This window comes from Rhododendron vialii, chromosome 5a (genome assembly GCF_030253575.1).
Source record: "Rhododendron vialii isolate Sample 1 chromosome 5a, ASM3025357v1".
In the NCBI taxonomy this organism is placed as follows: domain Eukaryota; kingdom Viridiplantae; phylum Streptophyta; class Magnoliopsida; order Ericales; family Ericaceae; genus Rhododendron; species Rhododendron vialii.
The window spans coordinates 6,898,955-6,917,211 of NC_080561.1; the positions used below are offsets into that span (position 1 = coordinate 6,898,955).

The 18,257-nt window shown below is 38.2% G+C and overlaps 2 protein-coding genes and 1 pseudogene across 2 annotated transcripts; all 3 read right to left on the reverse strand.

The window, feature by feature from the left end:
• Positions 1-1,438: 1,438 nt before the first annotated feature.
• On the reverse strand, positions 1,439-2,104 carry LOC131327506 (uncharacterized). The gene has a single exon (XM_058360668.1). It carries the CDS (start codon positions 2,102-2,104, stop codon positions 1,439-1,441), a length of 666 nt encoding a protein of 221 aa, XP_058216651.1.
• A 2,653-nt stretch (positions 2,105-4,757) lies between these two features.
• On the reverse strand, positions 4,758-6,110 carry LOC131327507 (probable mitochondrial-processing peptidase subunit beta, mitochondrial; annotated as a pseudogene).
• A 6,822-nt stretch (positions 6,111-12,932) lies between these two features.
• Positions 12,933-14,989, reverse strand: LOC131327508 (uncharacterized). The gene is made up of 2 exons (XM_058360669.1): positions 13,900-14,989; positions 12,933-13,456 (listed from the first exon to the last, which is right to left on the reverse strand). Exons 1-2 carry the CDS (start codon positions 14,987-14,989, stop codon positions 12,933-12,935), a joined length of 1,614 nt encoding a protein of 537 aa, XP_058216652.1.
• Positions 14,990-18,257: the final 3,268 nt, after the last annotated feature.

The following is an 18,257-nucleotide window of genomic DNA, read 5'->3' on the forward strand; positions in this document are numbered from 1 at the left end:
GCAGAGAACTTCTCTCTTCGGCTCTCTTTTTTCAATCTAGGCGGAATGGGTTGTATTTTCATCCTTGAGATAGCGATATAGGTGAATTGACCTACTCCGAAAGAGACGCAGGGCTGGCTTCCCTCTCTTTCTTTAATTTAGGACAGCCCTTATCTTATGGGTGTAAGATCTTCGATCCTCATCCCCTGGATGAACAAAAGTAGAGGCATTAACTAGCTGAAGCTGAAGCAGGTTCAGGAAGTTCTCGGAGGTTAGAGCATCATTCATAGGCGAGCAGGCGAGTTGTCCCATGTCTAGTCGAGTGTGCGAGCGGGATAGTCGAGGGGATGGATGGCTGATACCTACTTCTAGTTGTCGTGGGCTTCCAGTAGAGCTTTTGAAGTAACAGCCCCTCTCCATAAAAATGAAGTTTAATTCGTGAAAAAACTCAGCATCAATCTTCTCATGGAATGATGATGACACCAACGCAATGAATAGATATCCATATTTGTATATCTTGTAAACTTTGCCTAGAGATTCTTCCATTGAGCACACACTGCCAATAAAGTATTGCTTTCAATGTTATCCCAATAAAGTTTTTTAATATAATCCCAATAAACTACATCATGTGCTAACAAACTGAATTATTACTTTTAATGTAATCCCAATAAGCTACACCATATGCTAATAAAGTAGATTATTGCTTTCAAGGAAACCCTAATAAAGTACACCATATGCCAATAAACTACATTATTACTTATGTGCAATGATAGGAACAAAAATAAAACTCAAAATAAACGAAGCACCCTTATCCAGCATTGAAATTTTTTTTACATCGGAGGCATCCTTAAGGATGACAAGAACAAGGAACAACATAAATGCGAGGACCTAGTTAAACAAGAAATTGGTAAACTAGCATATGATTTTCATTACGAGGCCCAAGTTATAAATGAAAAAAACTATACACCAGATTTTCACAAGTAGTGTGCTTTCAGAAACCAACACAGCTTATCTTTCAAAAAAAAAAAAATTATCAGCCTCCATATCCTTCAAACATAAATTTTTGTGCACCGTATCCTTCTATTTGAAACAAGAAATCACCAAGAATTAGGGCTTGGATTGGGGATTTTCAGAAAGGCGTGAGAGAGAGATAGTTGCCGAAAATCCAGAGCACTCAAGCAGATTTGATTTCTCGCCGGAGGCCGGAAGGTCAACAGTCGTCGACGGTGGGAGTTTCCGTGGGGGCAGCGTAGAGAGAGAGAACTGAGAGAACGGTTGAGAGAAAGAATACCACGTGAGAAATTGGGGCAAGAGAGAGAGTGTGTCCTTTTTACTTTTAATCCCAGCCATCCAAATCAATGGCTGGGATTTAGTGTCAAAAATATTGGCAAAGTTATTGTCTCTAGATCCCTCCCGTGCTTGAAGAACGATAGTCCTTGTGTCACTGATCATAACAAAATTAACGAGAGTCCTTACGTAAGATAGAATCTAACTCGGGCGGAATACAACCTGTACTTGAAGTAATTTTCCTATCTAGACAACTAGTAGCAATCCAATGAGCCGCCTTGTTCTTCGAGCGATTGCCGCAAACAAAAGGCCACTGCCTATCCCTTGCCCACGATTTTATGTCTTCCACAATTGCCTGAATCTCCCAGCAGCCTAGAGAGCTTGACCCAGAAATCATCTCAATAAGGATTTTACAGTCCGATTCCAAAATAACAGAAGGGAAGTTATATTCCATTGCCAAGCCACAAGCAATTCTCAAAGCCCATGCCTCGATAGCAAGAGCAGAAGACACCTTTACTTGACCATACCGCCAAACCTGAGCAGATCCACTGTGATCTCTGACAACAACGCCAAAGGCAACTAGGCTGCAAGAGGAATTATGCGCTCCATCGCAATTAAGAGAAGATGGAGGTGGGGAAACCCACCGTTCCACCTGAGAAACCCCCCTCGGGACCATTGGATTTTTGGATAAAACCGCACTGAGATAATCTGAATTACCTCTACTTGCTTGCTCAATAACTTCTTCTGGAATTGGAATTTTCCCCCTGAAAACGAAGACATTCCTTGCCTTCCAAATTGACCAAAAAATCTGGAAAATTGCCCCGTCTTCTTCAATCATTTCTTTGGCCAGATCACCACAAAGAAGATCCTCCAAACCAGGCAGTTATAAGAAAAAATTATGGATATTGAAGCAATTGTTGAGACATGTTAAATTTGGAAAATAAACGGGAACATGACACTAGGACGCCAATTGCTTACAATCTAAACAAAAAACCGGCAAAAATATGATAGCCGTATGACATAGTATGGTAGCCATTTTTTTTATAACTGGATGTCTCGGCCAACTTGCACCCACCACGACTAATTTCAGAGTTAGAAAGTTGACGAACGGGCAAACATCTATGCATTGGTTTTGAAAAGCAGAACATTTTTCAAAATGGTTAGCTTCAATGGGAAGCTCTTTGTTTTTGGAGGCGGCTGTCGTCCTGATGGTCGTCCTGATGATGATCTGTGGGCAGAGTTTCTTGAACCCAAGGGGGCTGATCAATGTGTGGACACCCCTACCTCAGCCCCCAGCCTGCTTTTGCCTTGCGACTACGGGAGCATTTATTACGTCCACGGATTCTCCCAAAAAAAAAGGTTCTGGTGGGTTCGCCTTTCATCTGGCCGACCAGCGCTGGGAGGTATTATTCAACGGGAGCCCAGAGGAACTTGGTTTGCCACCACTGACGGCTCACGATTCTGCTCCTACGGGGCTTTGGTCTGGACTTAACATTGATCCCATGGCGGCTTGCAGCAGCCTGTATTGGGTAGGCTCCTTCGCCGTAGTACATGCCAACGACTTTGCACGGAACAAATTGTCCAAGGGGCGTTTGGAAGCTCCTCCTGTGCAGCTTCAAGCTCTTATCAGGGCCTCCAAGAAAATGTATCTACGACTTCAACCCGTCTTGTTTCACTTGACTGGCCAAATGTTCTGTTTGCTTTGGCATTGTACGTACCGATTGGGACTTCTACCCTATTTTCCACTGCCTGACCTTCCTAATAGTTACCGAAGATGGTAATGGCAATGACAACCACAACAATGAAGAAGGGTCCTTACGCTGCGTATTTTTGGCATGCTCCGCTCAATGCATCCATAGCAATGTGGAGTTGACAGAAGCTACGTTTCTGTAACCACACGGCTCCATTCGTTCTGCCCTAAATATTTTTCCAAACTGTGTGCCTGATCAATTCAAATGTTATGTTGCAAAAAAGTTTAGTTAAAAATTTTCACAGAAGGATAACTTTCATCATACGTCCCAAAACGACATGTTCTAAATCCCCGTTAAGTCAAATTTTCACACATCATTACAGGTGACATCAGAAGCAAATTGTATAAGCTCAGCAAATTCTTGCCTAGCCGTGCATGTGTTCTTATGGGCTAATTGCCCTAGAATTGGGACCGAAAAGACTAAAGTTAAGCCCATTCGTTCATTCCGTTGCAGATGTACAAAAACAGCTCTGAATATCTTGCTTAAAATATTTTCACAAGTACGTGAACCAAACCCCAGAAAACATGCAAAATGGAAAATAATACTTTTCTGCGATCATTTTATCTGCAAACTATTTTACTTCAAAACAAACGGAGCATAAAAGCGTCATAATTGATAGTCATGCCTAAAGGAAAGCTCTTACTCGATTCAGTTCTGATCCAGTCACCGGAAGTTGCTGTCTGTGTTTCCCCTTCTAGAACCTGTTGGAAATCGGAAGCGATAGTTATCACTGATGGGAGGAGGAGATTTCTCACACAATAGTAAGCACAATTTTATTGATAATGCTTCACTAATTATACAAAGCTATCATCGCTGTATTTGGTTCACAATTTTTTATTGAAATTTTTGAGTTAAAATATAAAAATATGTGATTGGATGAGTTATTTAAAAAAAAAAGTGGGACCCCTGACTAAGACTTAGGCTCCGTTCGGCTAAATAAGCCAAGTGGCTTATTTTTTTTCATATTTGTTAGTTTTTTGTCAATTTTTTTGGGGATTATTGCATCATCATGACGAGAGGAATCTAAAAAATAAAAAATTATGATCGAAATCAAATTTTTTTTAAATAAAAACAAAAAAATTGGCTTTACCGGCCTTGAAAAACTCTTTTTGGCCCCACATCTTTTTGGCATTCAAAAACAACTTTATGAAATAAAAACTCCAAATGCGGAACCGAACACTGTGCATACTTCTCTCTGTCTTTTCCTCTCTCTCAACTCTCATACTTATACTTTTACAATATGGATTACAAGCCAATTTATAGGCAGAACAATAATAAAAACAAAGATGAGATAATCTCTCATTTATTTTGCAAATCTCAAAATCTATCACGGAAGTTTGAAAGTCTTCAAGCCTAATAAGAAATAGTGCTCCACGTTTTTCTTCTCTCGAATCTAATCTTTGACTAAATCTTCTCCACTTGCCTTAGAATCTTATCACCTCCAAACCAACAGTTCCCAAAACGTTCTTGTACATCAAGCTTACTTTTCAACACAACCTCACTATTGCTGCATTCACCTTCAGGAGTCAGGAGCAGACCCTTGTGGGCTACATTGTACATTTTTACACCTTCAACTTCTAAGGCCTCGTCAACCGTTTGAATGGCAAAAATTCAGATTTCTGGCACTTCTCTTGCAAAACTAGTTTGCAATTCGTTAGTTATTCTGCTTTAGGATTATGAGTTCATGTTTCCCTGGGGAGGGGAAAACAAAGATAGTAGAAGACAACCACCCCAAAGGACCTAATAACGAATCCACTGTGTCGAGCGTTTGAACCAGTTGTAATCAGGTAAACGTTGTACTGGCCCCATGGCAGAGACAGCAACATCCTGGTCAAATATAAAACGGTTTGCAAACACGTTTGGCAGTGCCAGCGTCCGGCGTCTATGGCATCAATCCTTGCAAACCATTCTGCGAATGTGATTCTTCGGCCATATGCGAGTAGCTGCCGAGCGATATCTTCGGCAACAGGAGTGGTTCCATCCAACCGAAGCAGCAGAGAACATTTCACCTTGATACGAGCGCACGCAACATCATCTTCCGAGACTCGATAACATAACTTGCTCATCTCGTACATAATTTCATATGCCAAATTGCCCAAGGGATCTGGCTTAGCAACGGCATAAACGCCGAAAAGACCAGCGTCCTTATAGTTTTCGCTGAATATCATCATGCTCTCGATCAGCTATCCCATTTATGCCAACTCGTGCAAGCTCGGAACCCTAGCGCCTGCATTGTTATGCTGACATTCCAACCATCAAAGCAATGGAATCCGGATCCTTTGAAGAAGCTCCGTTGAAAGCGACAGCAAATTGTCTGAAAGGCGCATCATCATCGACTATATCCTGACCTTGGAACCCGAAAAAAATGCCGGTTCTTTAGCAACTAACTCAGATGCCGTGGTTGGATCCGTAGACAATTTGACAAACAGTTTTCTAACTTGCTCAACAAGGTTCTCGTGCTTCACAGCTCCGGAAGCAGCAATCACCATTCTGGGCGTACCGTGGTGCCTTAATATGTACTCCTGAATGTTATCTCTAGTGATAGTCTTGATATTTTGAGCAGGCCCAGCGATGGTTCTTCCCAACGGAGCGTGCCGGAAAGCTGCTGCGTGCAAATGGTCGAAAATAGCTTCCTCTGTTTGCCCTCGAACCGCCTCTTCTATCTCTCCCAAGATCACGTCGCGCTCTCAGTTGAGTTGTGTCCCATCAAACTTGGGACTCAACTAATCTATTACCATCAATAGATTATTTTTAGGGTAAATTGAGTAGGAGGACATACTATAAGGTTTTTAACTATAATAAGGACATAAATATTTACTCTTAGAGTTTAAAGGACATTGTGTCCAGAATTTACAAAAAAAACCCTTACGTCACGCGAGCCCTCACGCGAGCCCAAAAATTACAATAAACAAACACGTGAGCTCACTGTACGCCAAACGTCTGTGGAAACGAGAAGGCAAAGAGAGAATCGACAAAGAATCAGCAGATCGTTTTCATTTCCATCGATCGATCACTAATGGAACGTCCGGTGAGTTAATCGACCTTGTTTTTACTTCTCATCCTCTTGATCGAGTTCATCATTGTCTTCTTCATCTTAGGGTTTCATGTCTGTATCGCATTTTCTCGTTTTCATTTCTCATCGTCATGGTTGAGTTCATCATCGTTGTTGTTAAGTTCATTATTGTCTTCCCTTCTAACTTAAGATTTCATGTCTGTATCTGAATGCATATTGGTAAATCTGTTCGATTTGGTACATCTGTTTGTTGAGTTCATCATCGTTATTGTTGAGTTCATTATGAACGAGTTGGTACATCTGTTTGTTTTGTGCTGGTATCTGTTTGCTTTTTGACATTATTTTGGTACATCTATTCTGTAGTTTCGAACAATGTAGGTCTGTTTGTAGGTCTGTATCTGTTAGTACATTTGGTACATCTGTTGTTGTTGTTTGGTATACTAACTGTCTTCTATGTATATCGTTGTGCCTGTATTAGCGTATTTTGTAAGTTTTTAGTTTCTTTTGAGAACCTTCTTTCAGAGTTTATGTTCACAAAGTCATGGATCCTAAAGAACGAAGTGCAAACTAATATGTCTTCGATATCCTACTTATTACCCTGTAGTTTGGAATAATGTAGGTCTGTTTGTAGGTCTGTATCTGTTTGTACACTCGGTATATCTGTGTTAAGCATGTTTTGTACATCTGTTCTGTAGTTTTTGTAGTTTGGAACAATGTAGGTCTGTTTTAGGTCTATATCTGTTAGTACAGTTGGTATATCTCTTTTTAAGCATATTTGGTATATCTGTTTGGTTGTTTGGATCCATGTGTTGGTATCTCTGTATCTGTTAGTACACTTTGTATATCTGTTGTTTTGTGTTGGTATATTTATTTTGGATTTGTGTTTTTTATTCTGAACAGGAAGATGTAGTAGAACAGACTAGACTGTTAGAGGCAAAAAAAGTAAGATTTAAGATGCGAGCAAGAAAGAACTCACCTTCAAATGCTGTAAAGAAAACAACAGATCAAAAGGAAGATGATGATGATGATGATGAAACACAGATAAAGGAAACTGAACAGGAGAAGAATGACATTGAATCGCCGCATAAAAGGAGGGCTTCACAGAAATCACCTGTTAAAGGTACTCAATCGAGGAGAATAACAAGATCTCTTACCAAAAGAGAAATAAGAACGACAAGGATGTCAAAAAAAATTGAACCGACGATTGAAATAAAAAAGAAGCATGTTCGAAAATCAAACAGAAACAAGAAGACTAGAAACAAGGAAGAAGATGATGTGGTAGTCTTAGAGGAAGATGATGAAGAAGACAAGCAGGAAGATGTTGAGGAAGACAAAGAGGAAAATGAGGAAGACGAGGATGGTGTTGAGAAAGACGAGGAGGAAGATGAGAAAGAAAAAGAGGAAGACGAGGAGGAAGACAAGGAATATGTTGAGGAAGATGAGGAGAACGTCAAGTTCGTCAAGGTCAAGAGAAAAAGGAAGAAGTCTAGCCCACGTCTTCCTAACAAAAGGGTAAAAAAACAAGAAAGAAAAAAGGAGAAAGAGGAGAACGAAGATGTTGTTGAGATCAAAAAAGAGAGCTGCCAATACAGGTATCTGTTTTTATATTGGTGCATCTGTTTTATGTTAGTTTATATGTATCTGTTACATTACTGGTGTATCTGTTTTTATATTGGTTCATCTGTTTTATATTGGTTTCTCTGTATCTATTCCATTATTGGTGTATCTGTTTTTATATTGATGAATCTGTTTTATGTTGGTTTCTCTGTTACATTACTGGTGTATCTGTTTTATATTGGTTTATCTGTATAACATTATCTCATCTGTACAAAATCTCCTGCAGGTCTAATCTCGTCAGCCTTGTACGGCTTCTGAAACGCAGAAAATTCACTCCTTTCCAAGTTCGTGAGATCAAAAAAACCCCTTTTGCAAATCTCTTGTTTGCAATGACCAAACCGGAAATTAATGAACTTTTCGTGAAGAAAAGCGATGAAATTACATTGAAGTTGGTCGAAAAGTACAAAGGGGAGGGATACTTTGATCTTGGTGGCAAATTAGTTAAGATAAGTGTCAAAGATTTGACACTTATCTTTGGAATCAAATCTGGACCAATCAAAATACACCTCCAGGGGAACCCGAGAAGGCCAAATTCAGATTTTCTCGACAGAGTCTTCAAAAAACAAAAGGAAATGTTAGTTTCAAGGATGAAGATATTCTTGAGAAAAGCTTTTACAAAAGATTCTACTCAAAGTGCGCAGGACATCGCACGTGTGCTAATGATGTTGGTTCTCGCGACAATCTTTGTCCCACTCTCATAACCAAAATTAAGCTGGGCTTACTATCCATTCATTGACGATCTCAACACATCCACAACATATGCATGGTCAACATTCATTATAGAGCACTTGGTCAAAGAGCTTGATACAAAGCATACAAATCCAACAACTGTTGGTGGATGTGTACTTGGACTACTGGTGAATATCTCTTCTATTTTTGTAGTTTAATGTCATGTTTGTTACTATATCTGTATCTATTTTATATTGGTATATCCGTATATGTGTATCCGTTTTATCTGTGTATCTGTATCTGTTTTATATTGGTATCTGTATTTGTATCTGTTTTATATTTGTATCTGTTTTCTATACCTGTATCTGCTTTATATTAGAATTCTATGGTGATAGCTACTTTGCTTGAATGCAGTATTGGCTCTGCGAGCATACAAGCATAATGAATGTGCAACAATCAAAAGACAATTGTCCAAGGTTTATGAAGTGGGATATGAGTGATTTACCAGAAGCATTGGCACGAACACCATTGGAATCTCTTAATCCAGAAATGGTAAAGGATGCAGAATTGGAGCCCATCAACGAGAAAGAGAAAAAGTTGTTGCATTTTCTTGAACAAATTGAAAATAAGAATGATGTGAAGGATGATGATGCTCGGGAGTGCAGCTTGGACGACGATGGATCGAAATCTGAGAAGGACGAGGGGGTTGAGGAGACTAACAATGATACCAACAACCTAATTTCTGACCTACTCAAAGAAATTGACAGGTTGAAAGAAGAATCGAAGGAAAAGGACAGAGTAATTCAAACTTTGCAACAAAAAATAGCTGAACTTGAAAGGGACCATGTTCCGTATGAAGACGCCGCTGAGCAAATGTTTGACTATGAAACAGAAGTCAGGACGGTACACGTTGAAAAGGGTATCCTGCAGGAAGAAATTGTGCAAAAGGAGGTTGAGATAGGAGGTTTCTACGTCAGCAATGACTTATTAGAGGAAAAACTTGAAAAATCTGAAAAAGACAAAGCAAGTGTCGAAGATGGCCTAGATGACATGGTAACCCATATGGTTACACAAGAATACCACGTAAGAAAAACATCTCTTCATAAGTATGTTGCTATATCTGTTTGTATATCTGTTGGTATTTGTTTAGTTTTATCTGTATCTGTTAGTGTTTTGGTATATCTGTATGCCTTGTCATATATGTATCTGTACATTAGTTACACACATAAATCATAATTGCCTAATTCACTTTGTCAGGACAAAGAAGAAGACAAAGAGAAAAGGCAAGAAGAGGAGCAGAGCAAGAAAGGAGAAGTTGATCAAACTATCAGCGAAAGAGTTGAGATAGCAACTGGATTGCATGATGAAATTTTGTCTGACGAAGTCATTGACAAAACAATCTCCCAACTCTTCAAAGACACTCAGGAAGGAGAAAGGAAAGAAGAAAAGAAAAGGAAGAGAGAACAAGATAATATTGACCCGTCGTCAATGGTAAAAGATCTGAAGGGCAAAGATGACAGAACAGTGAAGATGGAGGAAGGGTTCATCTACTATAATAGGAACCAGAAGGAAAGAAAGAAAAGCAATTCTGCATTTGAAATGACAAAGCTATTCAATTACATTTCGGAGGAAGATATGGATCTACTAGATACAATTTATGAATTTGAGAAAGAAGACAAAAAGTAAGTGAAATCAGCAAAGCTAGATTTGTATCGAGTAAAATTCACAAATTTCATTCCATTTAATACATCTTTTCTTCTGGCAATCGCAGATCTTTCGTCTGGCACAACCCAGTCAACAATGATACAGTTACAATCGAAGACGTCCTGAATCTGTTGAACGAGGGTGATATTGGAAACACGGTAACACAAAAGAAACTATTTTTACTTGTATCTGATTTATGTGAGTGTGTCTGTTAATACGTTTGTATATCGGCTGGTTTCTAAGTTGGTTTTGTATATCTGCATGTTGGTAAATCAGTTCGATTGTTGTAGTTTGAAGCAATGCTGGTCTGTTAGTATATCTATATCTTTTAGTACACTTGGTATATCTCTTTTAAGCATGTTTGTTACATCTGTTTGATAGTTTTTGTAGTTTGCAACAATATAGGTTTGTATCTGTTAGTACACTTGGTATATCTGTTTTTAAGCATGTTTGGAACATCTATTTGGTAGTTTTTGTAGTTTGGAACAATACAGGTTTGTTTGGAACAACATATCTATTAGTACACTTGGTATATCTATTTTAAGCATATTTGGTACATATGTTTAGTACTTTGGAACCATGTAGGTCTATGGGTACATCTATTTTTTATCAACTTCAAATTTAACATCAAGACATAACTATTGCAGTGCATTGATGGGCTCACTTACATTTTGGAAAGACAAGAAGAAAAGACAGCAAAAACACAGGGGAACTGCTTCTACATTACATCCACCTGTTGGGTATGCAAACTGTTTAGTATTCCATCTTTGTCAACTGAGAACAGATATATGTTATCCCAATATCTGATAATATATGAAATACATTCTTTTTTGACAGACACTAATCAAAGAAAAAGCTGATGCAAGAACAAACTTAATCAACGAAAAGCTGAAAGAACTAGACAAAGTTATCGACATAAATGGTGTTGCATTCTACAAATATCTCATATTCTCGATGAATTCAATGGGAGGCAGAAAAGTGAAAGCTCCTGACCATTGGACTCTTCTGGTCTACGATACTTCCAAGCAACAATGGATGCACTACAATTCTTTGACAAAGCCCAAGAAAAAGAAGGATCCTTACTTGACAGATGCCTCCATTGTGGTACATAACTTTACCTTTAATTTGGTAGTCCATCCCTCAATCATAACAGTTAAAAAAAATTGCTATTTTTTACAAATTATAGAAAGAGTACGTGGAAGAGCAAATGAGGAAGTTGACTCTTAGTAAACCACCAAGTTTTGAACTCATTTCTACACCTAAACCAACACTGTTTCCAACCAACACACTCAGTGCTCCAATAAGCTCCATTGATGATGCACCTCAGCAACAACCTGGATCGTAAGCTTCTGTTATTTTTATGTTGGTGTATCTGTCCCTGTATCTGTCACCGTTGTCGTGTTTCTAAACTCTTCTCTTCTTCGACCTACTTTCTATGAATTCTACAAGGTTGATTGTGGAATAATTGTGTGCTATATCATTAAACAACTTGAAGAACAGAAGCCCGTCCCAACGTATCTCACTGTGGAAAATCTGAAAAAATTCAGAGCTGAATTGGTCCATATATTCTTGAATAACAAGCCCAGAACATGGTCAATAGAAGAATGGAAAAGCAACCAGCTAATGCAAGAAATGGCAGATTAGGAATATACTTTTGCTCAAGAATTAAAGTTTTTTTGTCCATACCAAGGGTTGTACATATTTTTTTGGTGTCCGGTGGTAAACTGTTATCCTCAAACCGGACGACAAGGGATATGAAGTAGAATTAGTCTGTACATGTAATGACAAGCCCAGAACATGGTCAACAGAAGAATGGAAAAGCAAGCAGCTAATGCATGGATTGGCAATTTAGGCATATACTCGGCTCCAAACAATTGGAATTTTCCATACCAATGGTTGTACATATTTTTTGTTGTCCAAACAATTGGACCACAATGGTTATGATCTTTACTGAAGTAGATTTATATCTCTCGTTTTTCATTTGTACAATTATTCTCACTAGGCATCCAAGCAAGACATACCACCAACAGATATACCCAAATGAAAGTCAATTACAAAGTGCATTCTGGACAATGATGAAAATCATATGTATGGTTTGAGGGAAATCTTTCAGATACACTAACGCACCAACAGATACAGACATACCACCAACAGATATACCGACATACACATATAGATACACCAATATACCAACATAAAGACAAACAGATACACCAACATAAAAAAGATACACATATACCAATATACCTTTTTAAAACAGATACGGTTATACCAACATTCAATTAGATACACAAAATGACTGCAGTAAATGAACCACCTCAATTTATATCCAAATGAAAGTCAATTACAAAGTATATCTATAAAACGTAAGAATAGCAATTAAAGAATCATCAATCAACGGCCTCTTTGCAAGTCCTTCTGTTGTGTTTGCCTAACTTTCCACACCTCCCGCACAACATTTGCCTTACTTTCTCACCCCTTGATCGGATTCTCCCAACTTTTGGCCTCCCACGTGGCCTCCTCGTTTTAGGAGGAAGAATGATGGCAGATTCTTTCGTGATCACCGGAGCTCCAAGAGTGGGGACCGGGTTTATAGTACCTTCATACGACAATTGAAAAGCCTCGATGGTATAATAGGGATCAATATAATCGTACATTTGCTTTTCTGTCTTTTGAATAACTGTAACAGCATGCACACATGGAAAAAGATGAAGTTGCCAACGACAGCACGTGCATGTCCTTTTCTTAAGATCAACCACAACAGTTGGCTGAGAAAAAACCTCAAAAATATCATCGTTTGCTGCTGCCACATGCCAAGTTCGACCTTTATTGAAACGGTCAATCAACTTTTTCTCCATTACAGGACAAACATAGCTGCTCCACTTGTTTGATAGTAGTCTCCTGTTACACATCTACTCCATGATTAGCACCCTTACCTTATCAACCAACTCACATATTGGCAAATGACGGAATTTAAGAATCTGGTTGTTAAATGACTCAGCTGCATTTGAAGTCATTTCACCATATCGTCTACCTTCAAAGTACAAGTTTGCCCATCTCTCAAGCAGAAATGACTCAACAAAATTCTTTGCACTCGCTCCACCAACAGTACATAGCTCTTCAAGAGCCTTGGCAAAAGTTATCACAGTAGGAACATGTGCGCAATCATTGAAAAGATTGACTACTTTCTCCCTAAACCCATTCGAGAGTCGACCTGAAAGCTTATCCCTAAGGTTTCCCTTCAAATGCTGCAAGCAGTAGGAGTGATAACCAGTTGGGAAAACTGTAGGCACGTACTTTACAAGACCAGAGTGACGATCCGTAAAGAATGTAAGAGGCCGAGAACACGTAATAACTGTCGACAGCTTCTCCAAAAACCATTGCCAATTTGCCTCTGTCTCAGAGTCAACAACACCGATAGCAAGAGGAAATAATCCTACTCCAACAAAAGGCAACAACAAAAAACAATATCAACAACAGATATACCAAACAAAAAGACAGATACACAGATATATCAACAAAACCAATATGTCAAAAGACTAAGAGATACAACAAAATCAACAAAAGATACACGAACATGCTGACAGAGATACCAAGAGACTAAGAGATAAAACAAGCAACAACAAAAAAAAGATTATCAACTGTTTGAACAACAGATATACCAAAACAAAGAGACAAATATACCAACAAAACCTAATCCTTCAACAAAAGCAAACAACAAAATACATTATCAACTGCATCAACAACAGATATACCAAAACAAAGAAACAGATACACAGATATACCAATAAAACCAACATGTCAACAGATACACGAACATGCTGACAGAGATATCAAGAGACTAACAGATACAACAAGCAACAAAAAATAGTAACTAACCTTGATCAGCATCCTTTCCTATAGCTGAGAGAAGCGTCCCTTTGTATCTCCCCTTCAAAAAGGTACCATCAACAGCCAAAATAGGACGACAATAGTTGAAGCCTTTAATGCATGCATCAAATGCCAGGAAAAACCTTATAAACCGATTAGTCTCATTGCAATATTCCACATCCATAACAGTCCCCGGGTTTTTCTCCTTTAATTCCTCAGCATACCAGCGGAGTTTGTCAAAAGATAATTGAAAATCACCAAATAGCTCCTTATTTGCTTTCTCAACTGCTAACCATGCATGGTAATAACCAATCAAATAACCATATCGCCCCTCAAAATGTTTCAAACACTCTATCGGTGTATAAGATGGCTTCGAACGAACCTCCTCAACAATTTCTTTGGCAATAATTTTTGAGGTCATCCGAGGATTTTTTGAACTAAAAAACGTACCAATACAGTTGTGCTCTTTGTGAAACTCCCTAATAACAAAAAAATTATTCGATCTTTCTAAAGTTGCGTGAATTAACCATGTACAACCATCCAGCTTCTTACAGCACTCGGCCGTTACTCTTGATCTGTCATTTTTCAGATATTTATACTTGAAACCAATTTCAACGGCATATTTGGACAAACAAGCCTTAAAATCATCTACACCATCTCTGAACTCTTGACCAACACACTTAAGCAAATTAACCCAATCGGCTGAAAGACGCACTGTCTCATGATGAGGACAAAATTTATCAAGCGGATCTTCTTCCTCTCCTTGAAAAGTACTACACTCACCATATTCAAAACTCCTAACACATTCACCCAAACTTTTACCGCATTCAATGGTAGAAGAAGAAATAACCCCAACAGATACATCAACACAAGTCACACCAAACGCAGCAGCTAATGCAATCATGTTACAAAAGTCTTCATCATTGTCCAGACTACAATTATGATGGTCAGCGACAGCATAAAAAAGCTCAAAACTACTCAAATTCTGCCACTTTTTATGAATGCTTTCCACCAGATCATTGAAACCAAAACCTCTTGTAGCCATGACAACTAGAGTAACTTCACCATATTTGCACATCAATATAACCGAAGAAGCCATTGAAATAGAGTAATCCTACTCTGCAAAAACAAATAGAAAACAAAGGTATAACAGGACAAATATAAACGCATATACCAAACAAAATAGAAAGACAAAGGGACACAGATACATGAACATGCTGACAGATACAGAAAATAAACATGCAGAAACACAGAGAGACTAACAGATACAAACATGCCAACAAAATCACGCTGATAGATACAGATACAAATACAGCATACGAACAAAAAACAACATGACAGATACACAGAAAGACTAACAGATACAAATATCCCAATGCACAAATGATCATTGTGCCAGTAAATCAACAAACAGCATTAACGAACAATGACAGCTTGCAAAACTCCAAAAAATAGTACAATTACAAAACGCACAAACTCAAAACAGAGTCAAAATCGCACGAACTCAAAACTAAACCATAACTTGCAAAAAAATCAACGAGAGAGAGAGAGAGAGAGAGAGAGAGAGAGAGAGAGAGACGTACCTGATAGAGATCAAGAGAGAGAGATCCAGAGAGAGATCCAGAGAGAACGAGAGAGAGATCGAGAGAGAGATCCAGAGAGAGAGAGAGACGATCGCCAGCCCTAGCGTTCAACGCGCCATTTGAAAAACAGCGGGCGATTGGAATGTAAATTGGCCCCAGTTTTAAATACAAAAGGCTAAAATAGTAAATTCAAGGACCTTAGACTTCAAATTAAACAATGTAATGGACCAAGTCCAGCAAGGTAAAAGAAGCTGGGCTAGAATCCAAATGGGCTGGTCCAAAATGGACTGTAGACCAATTTGCTGTTATTTTTAATCCGAATCGGCCAAAAATTGAGCTCCGTAAACAGTTCTGTAAACAAAGATTTTCTCTTCTAACAATCCCTCGTCTAAAACTTTAATTTAGAAGTAAACTTAAACTATTGGGCTTTGATATTGGGTCTAACCAAGAAGTTAAAGTTGGGCTTTTATTTTGTTTCTAACCTTATAAATTTAGATTTTCTACTATGTTATTTTTGTACATTGAAATGGAAATTATCTTCAAATTTAGATTAAACGCAATAATAGATGACTTCTGTGACTTGAAAGGACATCCAGTTCCATTTTGATAGGTGGTTGGGTTGTATATACAAGAGTAAAAGAATTTGTTTCGTCTTTTATTTTATCTATATATGCTTTTGTGAAGCTTGAAGTAAAATTATTTATATGTATTTTCGAATTCCTAGTCTTGCATTTTATTTCTTTCATGCTTGAACTTTTAAAATTTGGCACCCTTGTGAGAAAATCCTAGCCACCGCCACTGCTAATATGGATGGATGGAGCCCGCATACACACCGTCAGTTTAGTATTTGTGAAGTCCGAATGTGCTTTTCATTTTGTGTGCAAATTATGTGTAATTTTAAACCTTTTCTTTTAAAATGTTCATCAGGAGAGATTATTTAATACCCCTAGTGGTATCTCATGCTCATTTTGTAGTATACATTGGGATGGGGTAAAATTCGGCACCCCTTTGAGAAAATTTTGGTTCCACCTCTGCTAATATGGATGCATGAAATCCACACACGTTGGGAGTGCACTATTTGTGAAGCCCGCATGTGCTTTTAATTTTGTGTGTGCAAATTGTGTGTAATTTTAAACCTTTCTTTTAAAAATATTCATTGGGAGAGATTATTTAATGCCCCTAGTAGTGTATCATGCTCATTTTCTATTACACATTGGCACGGTGTTTACACCATAATTTCGTATTTAGTCTAATATGATCAATTGGGTCAAAACGTTACACGTGTTAGACTGATTAAAGAAAATGTAGTATGAAGCCTGTTAAGGAAAAATCAAGTGGACTTATCGACGGTTGATATTCGACTGAACACGTTTCAGAATATGCATCACACACAGATCGTGGGCATGACAATTAATGCAAGCAGGCAGTTGGAGTAATTACCACATTGGGAACATGTGAGATCGTGGAGAAGTAACCGCCTCGTGCAGATAGTGGAGCAAGAATAGGGAGCATGGAGCCACTTAATTCAAATCGGAGGAGGAAATTCCATATGATTTGAATTTCAAGTCGATGACAACCTATAAATACAAGAATAAAAGACATTTAGAACTCCCAATCAATCGCCCAAAGGCTTCTACTTTTATCTGTACTTTACATTTCTTGCTCTAGGAGTAGCTTGTAATTTAACCGTCTGTTCGATTGTGTTCTCATAGTCGATTGACTTCTACACCGAGCAATAATAAAGTCCATTTTGTTGTTCTTCTTTCATCTCCATTTCACTTCATTCAGTTTGCTTGCAAAGAAGTTCTGAAATACGGCAAGGAACCAAACTCCACCATCACAAACACCCACATTTCCAGCACACTCAACAACTCTTAGTCGATTCGTCGACTGCAAGTAAAAATAGACAAACACACGGGGTACAAATATTTTGTTTTGCACCCTACTTCAATGTGAACCGAACACACCCACGTGGCGATAACTCAAAAACACTGAGCTGTTTCTCGTTTTTTTTTTGTAATCTTTTGTTTTTGTCTCCTTGTTTTTAAAACGTGGAATCTATGCATAAGATCAAGCACCTCATAATCCCAATCGATTATCATATGTTATTAAGTTAACCACCTGTTCTCGAAACGTCCAAATAGAATATGATCATGTAGTAGGGAGAAAGGCCAAATGTGGACAAGGCCACCAACTATACCTACTTTTTATTCCAAACTGAGTGGACTTTTTTTTCTCCCCCATTTTCTCACCCCACCAATAAATAATAGTAGTACACTATTCTTGACTTTTATTAAGTCATACACAATTATGTTATGTCTCAATATCTCCATGCCCCTCAAATTGAGTCCGATTGAACTTAATTTAAATATTTTGAAATTAATGACTGAAAAATCTCCACGAGAAAACTCGATCTGACGATCATTTGAACTCTAGGTATTTGATCATTTGGAACTACTAAACTGCAAATACTTATTGCACTTGATTAAGGCCTTGGTCGATTGTTGTTTACTAAAAAAACTGAATAAGGGGCAATGCCTATAATAAAGATTATTATTGAAGAATTGACCAAACCAACTAACTCTTCACTCCCAAAGCCTTGTAAGAAGGAGACGTGACAGCTAGGAGTATTATTGTGGGCAGAATCAAGCCACGAGTTTCCTCAAACTTCTCAAAAGAGAGAATCAACTTCTTTTGTGAGCCAACTATATACAACTAAGCTATTAATGGACCGAATTTGATAGGACTAGAATTTGAAATAGCTCAAATCCGATCGGAATTCGA